The following is a 22640-nucleotide window of genomic DNA, read 5'->3' as shown; positions in this document are numbered from 1 at the left end:
TTGCTTAGCACGATACCTTGTAGGAACTCTCTGGCCATCAGCCCTTGTCGCTGTCCACTGGTGTAATTGATTCTTTTCCCCTGCCCCATTAAACAAATGATTGATATTAGTTCATGGACCCTACTGTATCTGCTTCATTTCTTTTGTCTCTGGTTTTGCCTTTTCACCACTGTAGCCACAGATGTCTGGACTGCATACATGATGAACAACAGTGCACATGAGACATCATCAAAACTCGGGTCACAGACAATTTCCATAGTGATCAAGTGTCTCAGATGTAAAAAGCACAATTTGCATTCAGAAATTCAACAGCCTTTCACCAGCATAGCCCTGCAACACTGCCCTGGCCTCCCTGGGCTGGGAACCTCACAGCTAGTGGGAGCGTTAGCCATGTGCTGGTTCCCACAGGTATGAAGGAGACGCCTGTCCAGCTTGGGTTCTAATGGCTGCAGTGCTCAGAGAAAGGAGGACCCTGCTGTCTGGTATCCCAGATCCCAGAATCTGGAATAGCTTCACCAAGACCCCAGGCTATACTTGAATGTTTTTTCTTTTGTTTTTTAATTTGGGGTAACTTGTACATTCTTCCCACTCTGCATACTGTCTCCATGTTGTATGATTTTTTCCCCCATGATTGACAATTATGTGTTAAAGAAAGATTTGCATATAAACTGTTTTGAAGTATTTCTTAAGTAGAAATTTTTGTTTTTATACTGTTTTCTTGACATAATGCTGCTATAAATAACGTCCCAAGGCTTGGTCTGGGTGGGACAGTCCCCACTGTAATAAGCAAAAAGCAGCTGAAACCGTTTGCCGCTCTAATATTTAGCACCATTAACGATAAACTCTCTTTAACAGGATGTCTCACAGTTAGGCAGAAAAATCAGTCACATAACGGCAGCTCCCGGCTCCCTGACTTACTCTAACTAAATTGTCCCTAACAGCTTAAAAATGAGCTGCAGAATTCTAAAGTGATTCCTGCTCTGTCCTGCCCTTGTCATGCGGGGACTTTTTACATTCTGCAATGCGGTTGCAACCCCATACTGAACTCTTGATCCTTCACTGCAGAAATTTGTTAGCTCTAGCTAGATTAGATTTTTCACAGCTAATCTCACTGCTGTAGGGGTTTGCAGAGTGGGGACAGAGCTGTGCTATTGGATTTGCCCAATTCATTTGACTCCAGGACTATAATTGCACTTATGTCTTACAAGGCTTTTATAGCCTCAGGCTGGCCAGCCACATGAAAAACAAATTGGCAGTGATACAGTGCGAGTGAAAGGGGATGAAAGGCCCACATTATCAGCCTCCAAGCAGCTCTGTTCTGGCAGGAAGTTTCTTGGTTAATTTACAAATAAAACTTAGATTTTAGGATGGGCACACTGTCAGCTGAACAAAGGCGATGTCAGGCCTGACTGTTACTTAGTAAAAGTAGCAGCCGGGCCCACTGAGGAGCCCGGATTCTTCAATCAAACAGACGACTCCTTCTGGAGCCAGCTGGCGATGTAATGCAATTAGTCGGGAAAGGAGGTCAGCCTATTAGGTGTGGACCATGACCAGTGTCACCAGTGGCGTGCAGGCGTGCAGCCTGGCAGCAGCAGGCAGAACAGCTCGGGCAGAAGGGCTTTAGAAACTCTTGTCAGGGCTGGGGATAGCAGGACATGAGACTGGTTTCTTGAGGCTCAGGAGCCTGTTTGTTCTGTAAGCCTGAGGCCTTCTGGGGCCCATGGCACAGTGGCAGCAGGAGGCAGTATGAATGCAGCTCCCACCTAGTCCCGTACCTCCCGAGGACACACACCTCCAGTCACACTTGTCCGTGAGCAGAGCTGTGGGTGGATTTCTAACTTAAGGGCCTCCAGTCACAGTTCTGAAAAGTCACAAAGCAGCGTCTCTCTATTGAAATCCCCTTTGAATTGAGCACCACTTTAGGTTTCAGGAACATTTCCTAATGTTCTGAGATGGTGACTATGTTATGCCCTGATATATTGTCCATATTGGTTTCATTTGTTTTATGTACTTGGCTTCTCATCATAGGCATGAGGATGTAATTTCTGTACTTTGTTCCAGACATACCAGTCAATTGGTCCCGTGGTCCCAGCTCTTGGTTTTGTGGTTTAGGTGATTGAGCTGTACAATGTCCAGAAATCTGAGGTGCATGACACTGAAAGCAGTTCTGAGGTGGTGAATATTACAAAGCAGTCTTCCATAATTGCAGAATCATCACAGTGGGAGGAAGGGTCAATTAGTGCGGCACTGCTCTTCTATGCTGGAGTTTTCTCAGAATACTGAGGCAAATAAAATTAGAAGAGCTTTACTTGGGTTATATAATTGAATAACACACTTTAGAAGGGGCAGAGTAACTGCAGAATTTCAGTAATCACTGTATCGTCTCAGAGCAAGTGATGCACTCTGCCCTTGTGGGTGAAAAGGAGAGGCCGCAGGTGTTCGGTGTGGCGTTGTGTGGAAGCAGCAAGGCCCAGCAGGGTTTGCTAAGTGGACTGATTGTCTCTGTTCAGTTGCTTCAGCCAACATCATAGCAGAGTGCGGGGCTGGCTGACTTTGGAGGATGAGTGTGGTAAGCTGAGCTCCAGCGTAGCCCTACGTCCTACAGTTAGCTCCTCGCGCTCCAAAGCCCTCCCAAAGTTTCAACTAGATCTATCCACATTTACCACAGAAACCTGTCCATCTTGTCTTGTTGGCCATCCTTGCTCTAATGCTGTCACTACAAAAGGACTAAGTGGCAAAGCACTGTTCCAGGCTCTTTGGAAGTTCTGTTAGAAATAGGAAAGGCAGCCACCAACCAGATAAGACGCAGATAAGGCTAGGGCTGGAGCGTAACTCAGTAGCAGTGCAGAGCACAGCGTGCGTGAAGCTCCAGGTTCCATTTCCGGTGAGCGCAAGCAGGATGCCTCCAGCTGTGAGAGTTTAGTGCCTTAAAAAGACAAGAAAATAGCAAAACCTTCATGCTGTAGCTGGGTTGGCTGTGCTTCGGCTTTTCTTTTTGCCTCTACCCTTTGAGCCTTTAACATTTGTGTGAGGTAACGATGGAGTGAGGTGGAGAAGTGAAATGATGCGGGGGTAATGTTCGCATTTACAAAGAGGTGTTGACTCCGTTAAGTTGTTCTGGACCATTGTGGCTTGTACTGCGCTCGCGCAGTTGCGCTTTTCTGGAACCCCTGTTCGGACTCAGTCTAATCCCATCTTTTACTCCGTGTGAGCACAAAGGTGCAGGTTCAGGTCTCTCTGTAAATAATTGATGTGTACAGTCACCTCCAGAAGCGTAGAGTGAAAAACAAGCAGGCACCGCAACAGGCAGCTGCCTTTGTAACTTGATGACTCGAAAAGAGGCCATGCTGAGGTCACTGTGGGTTTTCTCTTTATGATCAAATCTTATCTAAAGAAAATAGTATCTACGGTAACACATTTCAAATGTACACTATCCCAGAGTACCCTTTTCCTATTTTTCAACGATAAAACTAGAGCATAAGCTCTGACATAACATCTCGGGCATATTAAGGTGCTTTTAAGTTTGGTCCCTTGTTCCTGGTGCGGGAAGGCATTCCCTGCTCTGCGGCAGAAACCTCGCTCCCCCAAGGCCTCCAGGCCCCTGGCTCTGCCGGTCTGTACAGCTCCAGAACTTCAGTTCAGGCCCGCGTTTCCATCGCTGCAGCCTGTTGCGTTTAGCTACACTTCTGGGTTTCTCCAATGATCCCTCTGCATATCTCTCCAGACCAGGTAGGTGGGGTCACCACACAGTCTGCTGATCAGCGACGTTCTTGCACCTAGCGAAGGTCTGCCCTAGAAGAGCCTGGAAGGGTCTGTGCAGATCTTCCCAAGGCCTTCTCAAGGACACCAGAGTCTGTGGGTTTTTGAAGTTCGTAGTCTCTTTACTTATAAATTGTCTAAATAAGTGAGTTAAACTACTCGAGATATATCAGTAAAATAGCTTTAGATGTGAGCTGAGATCAGGAAGCTCCAACTGAATGCAGCCCAGCACAGAGCTGTAAATGTACTTACAACAGTTAGAGATGTTTTGTGCGTGTGGTTTTATTTATTATAAATTGATTGTATGGGTCTCTGTGTATACACACTGTATCATTTTGAAATGTCTCACATACACACTACATATATATGTATGTGTGGTAGGTATATGTGTGTGTGTGTGTGTGTGTGTGTGTGTGTTTATATACACACACACACATATGTGTGCATATACACATGCATACATAAATACATGTATGTGTGTTCTCCCAGCCTGTGGCCTACAAGTAATCATGAGTGGGGGCCATAGTCTTGTTGTTTTGTGCACTTGGCAGACAGAGCACTCCTGAGATGGCACTTCTTGTAAAATAAGGTAAAGATGGAATTACGCAAAGCCAGCGGGAAGGGTAAACAGCATTTCGTGTGAACACTTTGGTCATCTTTAAATTCCAGGTGCTAATATTTCCACCAAAGTTAAGTTTTAATTTAAATTAAATATATTTATTTCTTTTAAAATATAATTTATTATATTCTTTTTCACAAAAATTTATCCCAAGACCAGTTTCTTACACATCTGTCAGCGGTTGTGTTGGAATAGCTTGTGCTGTGGGGTTATTTCTTAATAACCACTGGGTTAAGAGGCTGGAAGCTTTAAAACAATAAGGACTAGGAGAAGTGAATGTCATTTAGTTGTTGAGAAGCACTCTTAGCACTGTAGCATAGGACTGGTGAAGAACAGCGTTCTGTGTAAAAGAGACCTTACAGAGCTCTTCCTCCATCCCTGTGTGTGATTTGGAACCAGATGTGCATCCTAGCAGATGGGCTGGAATTTTACGAAATTGTGTGTTTTCAAATTTTCAGTAAGGCGTCAGTGCAGTAGCCTGATTTGAGACTAAAGTATTTGTGGCCTCAGAGTTTTCTAATTCAATTTGTAAGCCACAGCCCCCTCATAAACTGTTGTTAGCACCTCGGTTAATAAAGAGCAATTTGCTATTGCAGCTCCGTCACCTGGGGAATGATGAAGTCCACATCGTCTGGTCTGAACACTCCAGGGACTACCGCAGGGGCATTATCCCAACAGCCTTTGGAGACGTTTCCATCATTATCTACCCAATGAAGAATCATATGTTCTTTATCACGATAACAAAGAAGCCTGAGGTATGCTCCCTCCGTTGCTGACTCCTATATTTGCCATTGGATTTGCTGGCCTCAAAAATTGACGAATGTCCTTCAGATATCTGAACTGCGTGTGCTAGATAGGAATTTAATATGAACTGTGATTTTTCAAAAGAACTCTGATCATGAGCAAAAAAAAACTCCATATTGCATTACTTGAAAGTTATCTTAGCAAAATATGTGGAGTTTAAAATAATTTTAATGTTTTAAAATGCTATAATTTTAAGAATATTATAATTTTACCTGGGGCATATTATTTGTAATAAGAGTTGATGGAATTCCATTATCACATAGTTATTTGGGGGATAACCATGGGTCTGGAGTCCAGCTGTCTGATGAATGAGCGTCGGTCACTGAGCACTGACTGGGTGCTGATTGCCGTCAATCCTGAAGGATTTTGGACACATCCACAAAGACACTGGTGCCCTGAAGCGCAGTGCACATGATGAGTATTAACAATCAAAGCACCTTGCTACAGAATCAATTCAGCCATGTCAATTGGTATTGATCACAGGGCTGCCTAGAACAATCCAATGGTCTATGTCCTGTGTACTAATCGGCTGTAGTTTCGATCCTTGTAATGCCTTTACTGGTATTTTAACACAGCTTTGTGTAGAGACTTACTTTATTTTCAACTCATTAAGAAGAGTGTTCTTAGGTTCAAAATTAAATATATTAAGCATGTGAGCCATTCTTAAGAAAAAAAAGTGACTGTTTTTCCAGCTTGATAGTAGTACATTGATTTATGTCCCAAAGTCATTCTCTTCAGGGAGCTCAGGATTAGTCTAAAAACTGCTTTTAAATAAAAAGAGAGAGATCATGAGATTTTGTTGTTCTAATTCGGATGTGTAACCTAAAGTGTTAAATTATGAGCATTAAATGTGCTAATAAGTGGAAAAGTGCTTCAGACATTGCCTGGCCCCAGGATAAAGCTGCTCCTGTGTTAGCCGTTGTTGTTGTTATGGTTGATATCAGGACGGTGTATTTATATATTTACTATCACAGAAGTAAAATCAGTAGAGTTCTAGGTTTAACGGATACATTGATTCTCCCATGTGTAGACTGTCTCAATTCAGGAAGGTCTCATAAAAGAGGGAGCCCGCCCGCTGCTCGTAGAAAGATCATGTCAGGATTCATATTAAGTGTTTGTCTCCCTGATTCAGACCCCTGTGTCAGATTTTCAGTTTTATGCTGTGAGAAAATGGCTCAGTGCTAACATTTGCATTTTTCCATGAAGAGAGTTATAAGAGTTAAACTGATAATTTTAATCTTAAAGAAATAATTGATTTAGTACTAAAACAAAAACAAAACCTTTTATATGTAGTGTGAAACTAGTTTTAATAGTTCATTTTCAGGATAGTCCTCTAAAATGTCATAATGTCTTTAAAATATTTGTATTTTAATAATTTAATATTTATTTAATATTTTAATAAAATAATTTTATTTTTAAAGTGAATGAAGAACATGAAAAGCATTTCACTTCACTCTGTTTTGTTGAAAGTAACACTTCTCGATGTAGCATAAAATGCTTAAAAAGTCATAAATCTACTTTAAAATTTTTTCCTACAAAACATGAGTAAGTTTGAAAAACTTGATCATCAATTTTGACAAGATGAATTGAGAAAGTTGGTTTTGTAATATTTTAACTAAAACAAAACAAAAACCCTAAAGAGAAAGAGAGACTAATAGGCAAGTGAAAACTTAGTGTTATCTGTACATTTAAAGTACAAACCATTACAATGTAATAAAATTAATCCAGACATTTCCAGGGCAAGTGTAGCTGACCTTTTGTTCACCAACCACTGACCTCAGGGTGAATGCAAGAGGGAAAGTCTGTTTGTTTGGCTTCGGTCCCTGGTATTTAAATTGCATTCCCTAATCAAATGAAAAGGCTGTCCTCTCTATCAGGTTACAGAATCCATGGCAACATTTGGCCTTTTATATCCATAATGTTAGCCTTTTTGTTTGCATCTAAGTAGAGGCACCTGGAGCAATGCTAACATTAACCGATTTAGCATTAATAGCTTCATTATATAAGAATTTCTGATCAGATAGCTGTTACTTTTGTTATATTGCTTCAGCTTGTATTGTTGTCATTTTTTATCTCCTTGCTTGGCAACCAGGCAATGATTTGCAAATTTTTTTTGTCTTGATTAATTAAGCAATATAATTATCAGTAACCGTGATGCAGTCTTTGCTCAACAAAGCTTCTGAGAGAAAACAATGGTAAGTCTGTTAGTATGAATGCATTCCACGCGTCCCAGATGCATGAGGATATTATGGACAATGAGGGGAAAGGCCGCCTGTGAGCGAGGACAAAGGGTGCCACGCAGACTCGACACACTGCACATACCGCCAGGGACATGCTGCGGGCTCCCTGGGACACAGACGCCTCGTTAGATTACAGCTAGTCAGCAGAGATTAATTCTCAGCCATTTGGCGCAATAATTTACCCATTCCCCAGTCTTTTAACTAGTGTTCCTTCCTATGGAACCGAAGGCTTTGTACTCAGAAGGTTTATTTAACATTGCCTACTTTTAGGGATCTCCAGCAAAATCATTATTTTTGCTTAGAGATTGTACTAAGACAGCCAAGTTGAAGAATATTCCTGTAGAAGGCACAGTACATACGTTCTAGAAATTGCAGGTGGAGTCAGCAGCAACCTTTTAGCACCTGTATATTTCATATGAATGCAGTGTGACTCTGTGGTCCAGATGCATTTATTTGACTCATTTCTGGGCAGCCATACTCCTCTAAGAATAATTTTAATCCTTTTTAGGAGGGAAACTCATCAGTACACAAAAGTCCCGGTCATGGATAGAGTCATGCATATTCAAATTGTACTTTCATTCACTTGGCCTCATTAATAGCCTATGTAATAATGTGGGGCGATTTGTAATACAAGCTCACAGGCAGCATTACTTCCAAGTCCTTTGAAATTTAACATATTTCCCTTTTTCATTCCATACACCCCCCCCCTTAAGTATACAAATTATATGCCTGGCAGACTCCGCCCCCTCTTAATAATGCATTTGTAAAATGGTACATTGAAGAAGCTCCTGTGGGTGCACAAAGCCCTCATGGCTGAGGGGAGCTGCTCACTTCATAAACATCGTACTGAACCTCTGTCTTTTTCTTTAAAAATCAGTGGGCTTTGCAGCATTATTTCATTGTTGATTTCCAAATAAGCCCATCCCTATCTCCATAAATATTGACACAATAAAATTTTAATCATAGAAAAGAAATACATAATGATTAAACTTATATTTTTTGTCTACTTTTATCAGCCAGCCATTCAAGAAAGACTTGCGCCCTAGACAGTGAGTAACTTAAGGGGCAAGCACTTGCCTGACCTCTTCTCCTGTTGCCCTGGCTGCCCTCAGGGTGCTGCTGCTGCCCTCTGGCTCTGTAGCTTCAGGGTGTGTGCCGAGTGGAGAGGCATGTGTGCATGCAGGTGTATAGGAGTGTGTCCTTCTTCTGAATGACACCTAGCTCAAGACCTCTGTCTGTAGCAGCAAGCATCATAGACAGTGACAGCCCAAAGGCTAACGTGCCGGAAGTCACAGGCGCATTTAAACAGGGAAGACTTAAAAGAGGAGGCCAGTTTGGGCTTCTGTGTGTTTGCAGGGAAGTGTTCTAGGCTTGCTGGAGTTGCCCCTGTTATACAGGGAGTGTGTTTGCCTTTGCAGCTTAGTTTTGTAAATTTCTCTTGGTTTTATATTATACTTTTCTTCAATATTTTTCATAATTCCAGCCAAACAATCCTTCAGAGGTTCAATCATGTACTTTAAAATATTCTGGAGAGTTCTCAAGAAACTAAATTAACTTTGGAAAATACTAAGAATTATTTGCTTAGAAAAGATCATTGAAAATACCACAGAACCAGATTTTATTAACCTACCGTATTAAATGGGTTTCCGCAGTGTGTTCTGCTTGGGTCGTGTGTCATTAACATTGATTTTAGTACAGGAGTGGCAGTGAGAGCCATGTGGAGAGGCGGCTGCTTGCAGATGTTGCTTTTTAAAAATCAAACTTTTTTGCTAATACACTGGCACTGCTAATTAGAGGAATTCCCTGGATACTGTGGATTTATATTATCCCTTTTGTCCAGTTTTTGAAAGATTGAGTCACCCAGAAGCAGGTGCCAAGGAATAAAGAACATTTATTTCACAAAAGGGCCTTGCTGCAGACGGAAGAAAACCCACTGCAGCACTGTTAGGAGCTTACCTCCCACCTCACAGGAATTTGGCTTTTGAGATCTCCTTTTCAACCGAACAGTCCCCCTGCTTCCTGCTTAGTCCCTGATGTTGTCCTCCTCCTCCTCCTGTGGGCTGGCTTATTTTCTCTCCTTGGCTGAATGTACACTGACAGCAACCTGCAAACTCGGCTCTGTGCCAGGAAGCAAGGCCGCTCTCATTTCTGACTCCTGAGCCGCCAGGACAGGAAGGGCCTCTTTGACCCAGAGGACAGGCCGTGCTCCCGGCATTTCCTCCTGCAGCTTCTCCGCTGCTTCCGGCCTGGAGTGCGCTAGGCTCCGCTGTGGAAGGAGGCAGCTCATTGCCTAAGGGCTATATTTGCTGGGCTAACCTCCAAATTTAGGACTCTGGTTTTTGGTTTGGTTTGGTTTCCTTTTTCTCCTATGCTGTAGTCCTCCTTTACTATAAGGCATATGAGGAAGAAGACTTTTTTGTTGTGGTTTTGTTTGTCTTTATCAAGACAGGGTTTCTCTGTGTGGCCTTGGCTGTCCTAGACTGGCTTTGTAGACCAGGCTGGCCTCAAACTCAGAGACCCACCTGCCTCTGCCTCCCGAGTGCTGGGATTACAGGCGTCCGCCATCATGCCTGGCTTTTGTTTGTTCGTTTGGTCTTTTTGAGACAGGGTCTCACAGAATCCACATGCCTCTGCCTCCCACTTGCTGTAATGAAAGGTGTGTGCTGTCATACCCAGCCAAGAACACTTATTTATTTAAAAATAAAAGGTTATAAACTTGCAAACATGTTACTAAAGACAGTAGGGGATGATTCTTTTGGTTTTTTTGTTTTGTTTTGTTTTGTTTTGTTTTTTCTTACTTCACATTTTTTTCTTTTTATTTCTTTTTTTTTTTTTTTTTTTTTCTTTTCTTTTTTTTTTTTCTTGGTGCCTGGTTCTAGCAAAGTGGAAATAGTCAGTACATAAGTGGTTGAAACAATTTCCCTGTATGCATGGGTCTCACAAAGCAAAGGACACCGTGAAAGGATGAGTGTGCAGAGGCCTCTTTAGTTCAGATAAAAAACCGAAGTACACCGGGGCATGAGCAAAAACCAAACAGGAAGTCTTGAAAGAAGAGTTCCACAGGGAAACAAACAACTCCAGAGACAGAGCTAATAGCACTACATAGGATTTCTCTTCAGAAACCATGTCATCAAGAAGAGATGAAAGGTGCACACCCTGAGTGATGAAAGAAAAGACTACCCAGAATTCCATGTCTTTGGGAACTGATCCTTCCAAAGTAGAGAGTTCATGAAGCAAACAACAATTTTTGAGGGAATTTGTGACCCATAGGTTATCTTGCATTAAATGTTAAATTTTTCAACCAAAAGGGGAAAATAAGGGGCTATTTTTGTCAAAAGAGTGCTTGTTACATAAACATCAGGACCTAAGCTCAGGGAGATAGAGACAGGAGGGTCTCCCGAGTTCACTGGGTAATCAACCTAGCCATGGCCCTGAGCTCCAGGTTCCATGAGAGACCCTGTTTCAAAAAATAGTGTAAAACTGAGTGATGACAACACACATTGGCCTCTGGCCTCCATGTGAACATACATATATACCCAAACAACACCCACCTCTCTCTCTCTCTCTCTCTCTCTCTCTCTCTCTCTCTCTCTCTCTCACACACACACACACACACACACACACTCTCTCTCTCTCTCTCTCTCTCTCTCTCTCTCTCTCTCTCTCTCTCTCTCTCTCTCTCTCTCTCTCACAGAAAGTATTTCCATCTACACAAAAATGAATAGCTTTAGAGAAGAAATAAATGAAGGTAAAATGAAATGCTTCATTGTTCTTGTTAGTTGGCCTAACAGTTAACAGTATGTTCCACATAATAACAGAAACAATAATTCTAAGTGACAGGTAGCAAATATGGTGCAAGGATGGGGCCAAGAGAGTGGAGATAGTCCTTGTCCTACCTGAGGAGTGGCACAGAGTTATTTAAAGGGAGCGTTTTGGCTAGTTATAAAAGTATTTGAAACTTGAGGCAACCTCTAAAAACGTGCTTAAAATGGGCTGGAGAGATGGCTCAGAGGTTAAGAGCATTGTCTGCTCTTCCAAAGGTCCTTAGTTCAATTCCTAGCAACCACATGGTGCCTCACAACCATCTAGAGTGAGATCTGGTGCCCTGTTCTGACATGTAGGCATATAGTACATGCAGACAAAAATACTGTATACATAATAAATAAATCTTTTTAAAAACATGCTTAAAATGAGTTGTAATTAATATAAGTGAGAAGAAAGAATCATAAAAATGTTCAGATAGAACCCAAGAAGATAGAAATAAAAGACCAAAGAAAGACAGAAAGAAAAAAGAAAATAAAAAAAATATAATATGACACATATTTATATAACACTATTAATAATTTATTTTATATGAGTTAAGAGGTAGAGGTAAGACAGGCTAGAGGTACAGCTTGGTCATAGAGTACAAACTTAGTAGCATGAACAACGCCCCAGGTTCAATGTTAGTAGCAGGGAAAAAAAATGCAGGCATTGTCAAAGTACATAAGGACTAATGAAGACTATACCATGCTAACACTCATCAGAAGAAAGATAGACTAACAATGTTAGTCAGCTTCAGAGCACTGAGTGAACAGAGATAAAGGAAATATTGCATACTGATTCATGCGGCTGGAGAGGCTCCCTGGGTTCTGATAATTAAGCTGAAGGCCCCCAGTATAGCAGGTCCTTTAGCCTTCATCAAGTATGAAGCAGAGAGGGCAAAGTGCTAAGGTAGGCCTGAGTTTAAGAGTGAGGAAAGAAAGGCAACCTATGTGGCCAGCATCAGATAAGCCTGAAGAAGGCTGGCAGGCCATGCAGAGCCTCCTGGGTCATGGTAGCGTCTGCACCAGGAATCTGACATTGACCTGTAGGAATGGGACTATAGAAGGGCTGGGAGAATGACACGCTCTATGTCAGAGCTCTAAGCCCAGAACTCCTCATCCACTCACATGTTCCTGGGCTTTTAAAACCCCTTGTCTGTGGCTAATATAATATTTAACTAATTAAAACATAGATTAAGTGATCGGCCTGCTTAAAAGACATTCATTGAGGTACCATGTTGTTTCCCAATAGCACTTACTCGTTACTTGGAAATTATTTACTGTGTCTACCCAGGCTTCGCAAAACAGTGTAAACCTGTTTTCTCCCATCTTTCTGGAAACCAGTACAAATTCAGTGAGCCATTTCCTGAGCAGCTCAGCCCTTAGAGTGTTTCTCTTAAAGAGAGTTGTAAACTCTTGAAGACATCTCTGTTTCCCCTTGCCACATCCTACCCTGAACCACAGACAGAGCACATGAAAAAAATGCTTCGAATATAAAATGTTTTACTTCTTGCAAATTTTTTATTTTTTATTTTTCCCCAAACAGGACTTGTCTTGTAATACTAACTTTTTCATTGCTTTACCTGTCTCCCACTTCTGAAAATATTCCTGCTTTCAGTTCATAATTCCTGTGAGATTGTGGACTTCCCCCAGGAGAGAGCTGTGACAGACATTGAGCCATGGCTCTCAGATGCAGTGTTCCAACCTTACCAGAAGCCCCAAGCAGTGTCCTGCCGTTGGGCATCCCAGGAGTAGGGCTATCCCTTGGCCTGCATGGCCTCTGCTTACTAAGGCCTCTCCCTTGGCCTCTCATATTGATTTTTTTTGGGGGGGAGGGGACTGTTGAGACAGGGTACCCCTTTGTAGCCTTGCCTGTCCTGGACTTGCTTGTAGACCAGGCTGGCCTCAAACTCACAAAGATCCATCTACCTCTGCCTCCCGAGTGCTGGGATCACAGCATGTGCCACCACTGACGCTTCATTGTTTCCCAAATGGTATATGGTTCTTTCTTCATTGTTCATTATTACTGCTTGGTGTAGGTTTGCTTAGAAGACTGGTGAGGCACTCTCTTTGTAGTTCTCATCAATCCCTGAAAAGTCCCCATTTTGATATAGTTGGAGATATGTATCTCCCAAAATTTTTTTGCTCTTTTCTGCATTATCTTCTATTTTACACATCATATACTGTATACATTTAACTGTTTATTTTCTGAAATCTGAAATAAAGTTTGAAATATGTTATAGCAGAGTTTTTAAATGTGTTTTTCACATGTCCCTAGACTAAAAGGTGTATATAATAAATATTGTGTAAGTTAATGAAAAACCAAGAGAAATTGTAGGTGTAGACAGAGTTAACCAGCCAGTTCCAGTCCCAAATCTCACAGAGCTGACAACCTCCATGTTAGAGAATGGGATTAATGAAATTCCAATAGAGGTGAAAGGAGGAGAAAAGAAAGACACCCTTGAACACTGTGGTCTGTCCATATGGCAGAAATGGGTCCAGCAAAAGAAAGCCAAGCCTCTCTTAAAAGTAGAAGAGAGTGAGGATAGTAAGGAGGAAGCACGGGATGGAAAATTCAGGAAGATGAGGACTGTATGAGGAGAATGTCGGCAGTGTATCTGTGACCACGCATTGTACCATGGCATGGGAATGTAGAGAGAATAATGCCACTTCTGCCAGTGACACTGCAGGGAGGCGCTTGGTGGTTTGCCATTTTAAAGGCCTTGTGGAAAGTTCTCATGGAGGAGACTGATGGAGCAAGCCTGTCTCTTTGACTTGAAAGCCCTCAGGTTGCTCTGAAAAGGTGTACCTGTCCGGATGACAGCCTGTGTCCTCATCCCCAGTGGTCTCCATTAGATGTCAGTTCTCTCTCTCTGCCCACCTCTTGCGGGTTTGAGCACAGCCTTTCTTTCTTCTCTTCTGATTCCTCAGGTTCCGTTCTTTGGGCCTCTGTTTGATGGAGCCATCGTGAGTAGGAAGCTGCTGCCAAGCCTTATCTGTGCCACGTGCATCAATGCCAGCAGAGCGGTGAAGTGCCTCATCCCACTCTATCAGAGCTTGTATCTTTTTGCTGTAAATATGTAACTTATTAACCCTCCCTGGGTGAGATTCCTGGCAAGCTTTCTGGAGAGGTAAGAGGGCCCCAGGCCCAGGCTGCCGTGCTGTTTGTCGATTTCTATGAAACACAATTATGTTGTGCTGCATCAAAATACCGTTTGTTCTCTTGTGTTGTTCACAAGTCTGTCTGAAAGGCTGTAACTGTCGTGGCACCCAAGCCCATGGCAGCCCAGGTTTTTTCCCATATTCAGTTTCTTCTATCTTGAATCGACACTCCACTGTGTAGAAAGAGGGATATATAGCAAATCACTGAGAGCAAAAGCAAATGAAATGACTAATAAATCAAAAACTGCACACAGCACCTGAGAAGTGCAGAGTTCTGAAGGATGGAGGAGTTACACCTGACTGAGAGGAGAGGGCAGTCCCTGCGTCAGTGTGTACCTGACTGAGAGGATCAGGCAGTCCCTGCATCAGTGTGTACCTGACTGAGTGGAGAGGGCAGTCCCTGCGTCAGTGTGTACCTGAGTGGAGAGGGCAGTCCCTGCGTCAGTGTGTACCTGACTAAGTGGAGAGGGCAGTCCCTGCGTCAGTGTGTACCTGACTGAGTGGAGTCCCTGCGTCAGTGTGTACCTAATTGGAGAGGGCAGTCCCTGTGTCAGTGTGTACCTGACTGAGTGGAGAGGGCAGTCCCTGCGTCAGTGTGTACCTGGATTCATCAGTGAGAGTGGAAAGAAACTCTTTTGTAATTTTTTTCGAATCATTAATATTTTCTTTTTTAATCCCTGACCTCACCTCTGAAAACAGAAGAAATGTAATGTTTTAATTTTTCTCTCAAGCATAATTGCCATGTGTAATCCTTAAACCCATATATGATTTCTAACTATAAGAAAAGAGAAAGAAGCCAGGCACGATTATACAGGCCTGTAATCCCAGCACTCTGGGAGGCAGAGGCAGAGGCGGGTGGATTGTTGCTAGTTCGAGGCCAGCCTGTTCTACAAAGTGAGTCCAGGACAGCCAAGGCAACACAGAGAAACCCCGTCTTGGGTGAAAAAAATTAAAAAAAAAAAAAAAAGAAAAAGAAGAAAGAAAGAAAAGAAAAAGAAATTAATATGAATAATTTCATAAAACTGCTACAGAACCCATCTTACATCCTAATAAAACTTTGGGTCTCTTTATTTCTAATTGGTATTGATAATGGTTAAAAACACATTCCATTTACCTTGCTCCATGCATTTACCCCAGCCTAACTGTGAGTAATATATTGTTAATGGGTAGAGGGTGAGTGAGAAATAACGTGTGAAAAGATACAGTTTGTGAAAAATATCTTTCTTTAAAATATTGGTCATTTCATTGACTAATACGCTGCCTTTAGATTTAAAAAAATACATATGCCATGTGGCAACTTAAAATTATCATAGAAATTAGTAGCAGAGAAGAGCCATTAGGCCCCGGCTGGCCCGTCCCCCGGGGCCAGGCTGCCTTAGGCCCTCAGACGCTCTTTCCTGCTTTGTCCAGGCTGGTGGGGAGTGTTTGGAGGCAGTGTACTCTGCAGAGGTTTCCAGAACACTCCAGGCGTAATCTATAGCTGCTGTTGGTTCCGCCCTCAGCATGGAACTTTTATTTCATGTGAACTGCAGCTTAGAGAAACCGAGAAAGAACTAACCAGCAGTTAGCAGTCAGCTGGCCTGTGAGCTGGGGTGAGCTAGACACCTGTCAGTCAAGGATGCTGAACCAAAGCAACAAAAGTCCTTTGAAAGCAAGAAAATTCCATTTTGTAGAAGGCCACTGTGGTTTTATTTATTTATTTTTTTATTGTGTCACCTTTTCCACTCTCCAAGCGCATCACAAAAATCAATGCTTTGTCCTTTTGCTGAGCGGTGATGAGGCACTTTTGAAGAAGTCAGATTTAGGAAAAACAGCATTTTTAAAAGCTGAAAAGATAACGATCAGAATGTCCTTAAAAGCTTCAAGGAAATCCCATAGGATTGTGGCTGCCCTAAGATAGCTCACAAAATAGGCGATTTGACATCTTAGAGGACAACTTAGTATAAAGGAGGAAAAAATAATAGCAAAGCCTATTATATTGATTAGTATAAAGTTTTTAAATATTTTTCTCTTTTATATTTTAATTAATTATTCAAATAAATAATCTAAAACAGAAAATGAGATGATATATGCAAATTTTTATCCAGATGTAGAAAAATTTGTGAGAAAAATTTCCTGGCCATTTAGTAGCTATTTCTGCCTGCAGAACCGCTAATATTCGGGTCGGAGATAAGGAAAATAATAAGAACGAGGAATTGGGAGGGAGAAAATGGAGATTTTTGTACTTTGAACGCCTTCTCTAAGTTTTGGGACTGTACATACGCGCCTGTGCCAGCTATCACTCACTAAGCAGCTGCCCCCACATGTTCACTGTAACATTCAAGTCCACAGTGTGCTTTGGGGCGTCTGAGCTACTTCAGAGTCATGGCTGGTGCTTCATTGACACAAGCCTTATATTTGAATTATGAAAAACACTAAATACTCTAACCAGTCCTAATTATGAGTGCTAATTGCATTTATTCATTTACCAAACAAACAGTTCCTATGGACTGCCTGCCAAGTCCAGTGCTAGAAGCTGGGCCTGCCGCAGCACACCAGGGATTCAGGAGCCCAGTCATTGCTCACACATTTCAGAGACGACACCTAAGGGATGCAAGAGCTAGCTGCTTCCCTCGTCTTCAGCGAACTGAGAGTTGGCGTGTACAAGACAAGTGGGCCCTCCAAGGAGAGCATACCTGGCAGAGATTGGAGAATGAGAGGGAAGCTGTCTTTCAGGAACATGGGTGGCATGCTGAGCAGAGGGCCCTGTGGAGGCGTGTGTGTATTTTGTGTGACTCTGTACATGTTGAGGTGCAGCAGGGTGCCTGTGATGGACGCAAGCACCCGCTGCGGCAGGAGGAGCACCCTAGGTGATCCCTGAAAGAAGTTTCTCAGACTTGGAGCTCATGTGCTTCCGTTCTCTTCTTGGAACATCAGGCAGGGCTGCCCTGGAGACAGCGCACAGGCAAGAAGCAGCGGGCCGCACCTCCTGCTGCCTGTGCTGGGCCGTCAGCACTGCTGTGGATGGACCTCGCTCCAGTGCCTGTGACATAATCTGTCCAGTGGGGAAATAGCATGCCGTCCTCCTTTTAAAAAAGAGAAAGTGCCTTGAAATGTCCTAAAGGACAAAGCATTCTCCATTTTTCTGCTGCCATACAATTTAAAGTGTTCTTATGTTTGCTATTTACCATTACTCAGAGTAAAGGAGTGTTAAATTTTAAATTGTTGGCATTGATTTTTCTCATTCTAAATTACTTAGTACTAATTTGATAGCAAATTTATAAGCTTCCAACTCATCACCTGGAGTCAGTGGAATTTGCAGTTCACATTCCATAGCTCATGTGTGCATGTGTGTTTTGTTCTTTGTAGAAAAAAAAACTACACAAAACTACCTGTCTATCTCTTGTCCTTCCTGTATGTGCACTCTAGCGACCCTCTTCTTGGCCGTTACATGTCTGCCATTGAGCAAGGAAGAAGCGATAGGAAGAGAGACCTGGGCCACCCTGTAACCCCTGTCCTTGTACAGCAGTTTGCAGGACATTGATTGGCGAGGAGGTTGAGAGGGACCTTCGCTTGCTCATGGCTCTGTGGTCACTCGTGGCTGCTTCCTTTCTCCAGTCAAAGCAAGCTCTACTTTGGCAGAAGGTTGTACCCTCTGAGCCTTTATGAAAGCTCGGTCACTGAGCAAGCAGGTCCTCAAGTCCAGCTGTTCTAGTCAGCTGTGTCCTGCAGTGCTGCCTGTGACCCCTCCTGAAGTCCCCAGTACCTGTTGAGGAACTGTGGCCCCAAGGGTCTGACATTGATAGGTGGTTTTTGGTTTTGGATTTTTTCCCCTAAAGCCAGGCAACCTGTCTTTTGGCAAAGCTGTATTGGTGTGAACCCAGACTCGTTAAGGAAGGAAGCAGCCTGTTGGTACTGACCTAGGAAAAAACTTCACTCCAAGACCAAATATTAGAGGAAGAATTACTGCTACCTGTTCCCTTGAGATACAAGGCACAGAGCTGAGCGATAAGAAAACAATTCCCTTGTCACCAGGCCTTTTCACATAGCCGCGCTGTGTCCTTGTTTTGCCCTCAACATTTAGACTGCAACTGAGAAGCAGACCGTTGAGAAGGTGCTCACTTCCTCTCAGGGTCCCTCACTCACTAGGTGTCTGATGGCCAGTGTCTGAACAACGACCGCGTTGTGTAGTCAGACCTCAGTGGATGCTCGAGGTGAGAGCACTTGCCTCTTTGTGTAGTGACCGCACGCTGACCATGTGCAGCCTGATGGCAGCTGAAGCAGAGAGCCAGTAAGATTACTTAGTTATTTTACTTCTCCGTTGTCTCCCCAGATGATTACTATTTAACTTCCTTAGAATAAACTTGATTGCCACCCAGTTCTGTGGAAATTTTAATAGTAGAAACGTGAACAGTGAAATGTCAATCTGACTCTATAATGTTTTTTAAAAATATGCATCTGGTTAATTGGGGATTGGAAGCACAGCTCGAACAAATTTTTCTTTTGGGGGTTTTTGTTTTGTTTTGTTTTGTTTTTAGCAGTAAATCTAGCTTAGGGTCAGTATGAAAGGAGTTTCTTGTGTGAGGTTCTCTTGGCTAATTGATCAAACATTTGGAACTGTGTGGCAGAGGCACATAGAAGACTGAAAAATATCATTGTCTCCCATAATTAAAAAAAAAAAAAAAAAAAACGTGAGCACAGTAGGGCTGTGTATGGAAAGCACCCTTTAATGGTTCAGCCCAGCCCTTTGTGCCTTGTGGGCTTTCCTGTAACCTCCACAGTGGGCTGAATCAAATCTGTCAAGCGTGCCTTCGTCCTGTGGCCACTGCAGCACTGAATAGTGAGAGCCAGCACACCTACCATCTGCCTTTTCCATTGCTCACAAGCAAGCAGAGCCTGTGCCTGTGCCTAGAGCACAGTAAGTGGGAAGCTTGCCACATGTTATGTTTACAGTCCCCAAGCCAACTAAAGATCCCAAAATGAAACTGTGGTCTGCTGATGTAGAAGTTTCTACAACCATTTGAGCCAAGGGCTTTCATTCTCCTTCTCAGATAACTTGTGTCAGGGAAAATGTGCCCCCACCATATGCAACATGCCCATTACGAGGAGTTCACCCTGAATCAAGCAGATGGCGGCTTTCTAGAATAAATGTCCACTTCAATAGAACAATGGTCTCGGTGGCATTTGCCATCTCTGCTCTCTGGAACCATCAGTATTTGCTGGAGAGAGCCAGTGTGCCTAAGAAAAGCCACGAGTGAGACTAACTGGTACATAAGTAAATACGTAAATACATACATAAACTACATATGGGTACATAAACAAACTAGAGCTTCTCTCAGGCATGTTATTTTACTACCATTGCTAGACTCTGTTCCCAATCTACACAGCTTCAAAGTTGGCCCTTCTCTCTAAAGCTCTACCAACCCAAGTTGTTTCTCCTCCAGTGGGATCCCGAGCTCTTCTTCCAGGACAGACCCTTGATTTCTTCTGCCCACCTCCCCATACTATAGCAAGGAAATCAAAGCATACCAGTGTTACATTTCACCATGCACAGCCAACTATGCATTTGTCAGCATTTTCAACTTTCCTGCCATGTTCCAGGCACCATCCTAGACACTAGGAATATAAATATGAATAAGATATTCCAAGGGAAAAGGACACTGTTTGCTGATGGTCTCGTCCATAAAAGGCCATTACGTGTGAGAATGACAGATGCTTCTGTACGGCAGAGTGTAGGGTGTGCACAGGCAGGCGCAGGCACACAGCAGACAGAGGCAGTGAGAGCAGACACAGGGCTGGCTGTGCAAGGGTTCTCAGGGGGGATGGGGCCTGTTCGGTAGCCATGACGAGCAGTTAGATTGGAACCTATGTAGGCGTTGAGCTAACTCAGTTGTATAACCATAGATATCATTTTGTGTAACAAAGAGTAGATTTTGAAGGAAGAAGTGGGTGTAGAGATAGAGGTAGGAAAAGTGGTACAAAGAAGGAAGAGAGGAAGCATTACTTTCAGCAAACTAATAATAATAGTTTAACCACACATCAAGCAAAACATATACTAATAATAGTTGGCTTCGTCCATCACTGGAGCCAATTGTGTCAGGTCTTTACATAGATTATTTGGTGTAAGAGGACTGAAAACTGAGCTACTACTAAAAAGGGAAAAGTCAAGGTATACCAGATAGTTACAGCACCAAAAAGAAGGATTGAGTACGTGTGGATGGGAAACTAATAGGGAGGGAGCTGAATTAAATAGACTGAATGGCAGCAAGCAGCGCATGGAGACGGGGGATGCTTTAGGAAGCAGGACTCCCTAAATAGTTGTACAACAGAAAGAACTGTAAGGGGTGTTTCTACCGCTTGGTATTGACTCTAGAGCACATTCTTCTGTAGGCAACAAACATTTCCCATGTTCTTAACTGGCAGATAGTCTCATCCTTCAGAAAACAAGAAGTGAAACACAAGATGTGAAACACTTAGGATTCATTTCTTAACAATTTGAAAGAATGTGTTGAGACTTCGAGTGTTACAGAAAGTGATGGGTTTGTACTGCAGTTTGTGTGTGAATAGGAGAAAAGTGGAGCTAGAACTGTACTGTAGGCACATGGAAAGCACAATATAAAAAGTGTAATTGAGAGGGACAAATGCTTGTGTATGCTTCCCTTGGGTAAAAAGAAAGACTTAAAAAGAAAGAAAGAAGGAAAGAAGGAATGGAAATTTCCTAACAATGAGATTTTTAAATTATAAAAGTTAAGCTCTTTCTCTCTCAACTGTACTTCCTCTCTTGAACCCCCCGCCCCCCTCTCTCTGTCTCTCTCTGGGGTACCCTTTCCCCCTTTCCTTCTCCCCCCAGCCCCATGCTCGTTTAATAAACTCTGTAGAACATAAAAAAAAAAAAATTATAAAGGTTAAGTTATGTGGGGTGTGGCAGCTCACATCTGTAGCCCAGCACTCCAGAAGTGAAGGTGGGATGCCAGGAGTTGAAGGTTGCCTTCAAATCACAAGGCCAGCCTAAAATACACAAGACCTCTCTCAAAACAAACAAGTAAATAGGTAAATAAAATTTAAATTATTCAAATTATTTCCCAGAGAAAGAAAAAATGGAGGCATGAAAGACAAACCAAAGTAGTTGCCCAGGAAGTTGGTTTCTGATAAATTAGTCTTTAAAATATGTACATTAAGATTAAAAGAGGAGTTCTGAGTGCTTAGAAGATGAGCACTTATAACACTGTCCCTGGAGTCCCCAGCTTCTGGAGCAGTCATGGCACAGAGAGTGAAAAAAAAAAAAAGAGTGGAGATTGTCCCCTCCAAGTAAAGCCCTATTCAGAGCCACCCAGACACAGAGATGTGCAGCAGCAGCCCAGAGCCAGGAGAGATGCATCTGTGCACATGCTCACGAGAGCGCTCTCTCTCTCTCCCCCCCCCTCTCTCTCCCTCTCTCTCTCTCTCTCTCTGTCTCTCTCTCTCTCACACAATCATGCTGAATAAAAGATGCACTGAAAACTGGAAGGTATACCCCTTATTTCCAAATAGGATTAAAGGCTGAATTTTGAAATGTTGCTCAGATCCCTTGTAAGGCTACATCATTAATCAGCCCTTGAGCCGTAAGAAAAGAATGTATTCTCAAAGAGGAGGCTGTCACAAACGCATTTCCCCCCCAGAGCTTAGAATCGTACAAATACAAATCTTAACTTTGACAAAATACCATGGTCACCTGGAGATACGAGTGAAAACTATGGGTCCCTGGGAGGTGGATGACTTTGTTGTGGCCAGAACTGCAGCGCTTTAAGTTCTGGAACTACACTGGGCTGGTTTCTGTCCATCTGCCTACCCATCTTCCCTTCAGCAGTCTTATCACTTAGCAAAGTTCTAGAACTGTCATTTGTAAAAAAGATGAGTCAGTTAACTAACCCAAATCAAGGTCAGAAATTAGGGTTGTCCCAGCAGATGATACCTTTGACCCACACAAAAGGACAGGAAAGGCCACAGGCTTAGGTTGGATAACCAGCTGTGTGAGGGAGGAGGGAGGTGATGTGGCTCCACCGGAGCCATCCTGAGCAACAGTGGAGATTTGAGATGAGAGGGTGACATATGTAGCAGTTGGCAGCATCAGCATTCTTTATGACATGGGTGGAGGGGGGAGCACTCACAGGAGTTAGCGTGTGGTCTCTGCTTCTGCACCTCATCAGCTAAAAGGTAACTGGGGGCCACATTGAAAGAAGGACCTTACAACTCAGAGCCAGTGTGGAGAAAGTATGATCCTTATGCAGCCTTCCG

General features: G+C 42.9%; 1 protein-coding gene across 1 annotated transcript in view; it reads left to right on the top strand.

Moving 5' to 3' along the window:
* Positions 1-22640, top strand: part of Ralgapa2 (Ral GTPase activating protein catalytic subunit alpha 2) — a 282989-nt gene that overhangs the window by 200869 nt on the left and 59480 nt on the right. The window contains exons 37-38 of the mRNA XM_051144780.1: positions 4975-5133; positions 14157-14284. Coding sequence (XP_051000737.1) covers positions 4975-5133; positions 14157-14284 — 287 coding nt within the window. The remainder of the gene's footprint in view (positions 1-4974; positions 5134-14156; positions 14285-22640) is intronic.

This window comes from Acomys russatus, chromosome 4 (genome assembly GCF_903995435.1).
Source record: "Acomys russatus chromosome 4, mAcoRus1.1, whole genome shotgun sequence".
NCBI classification, from domain to species: Eukaryota; Metazoa; Chordata; class Mammalia; order Rodentia; family Muridae; genus Acomys; species Acomys russatus.
This window is presented reverse-complemented; position numbering and strand designations above follow the sequence as displayed.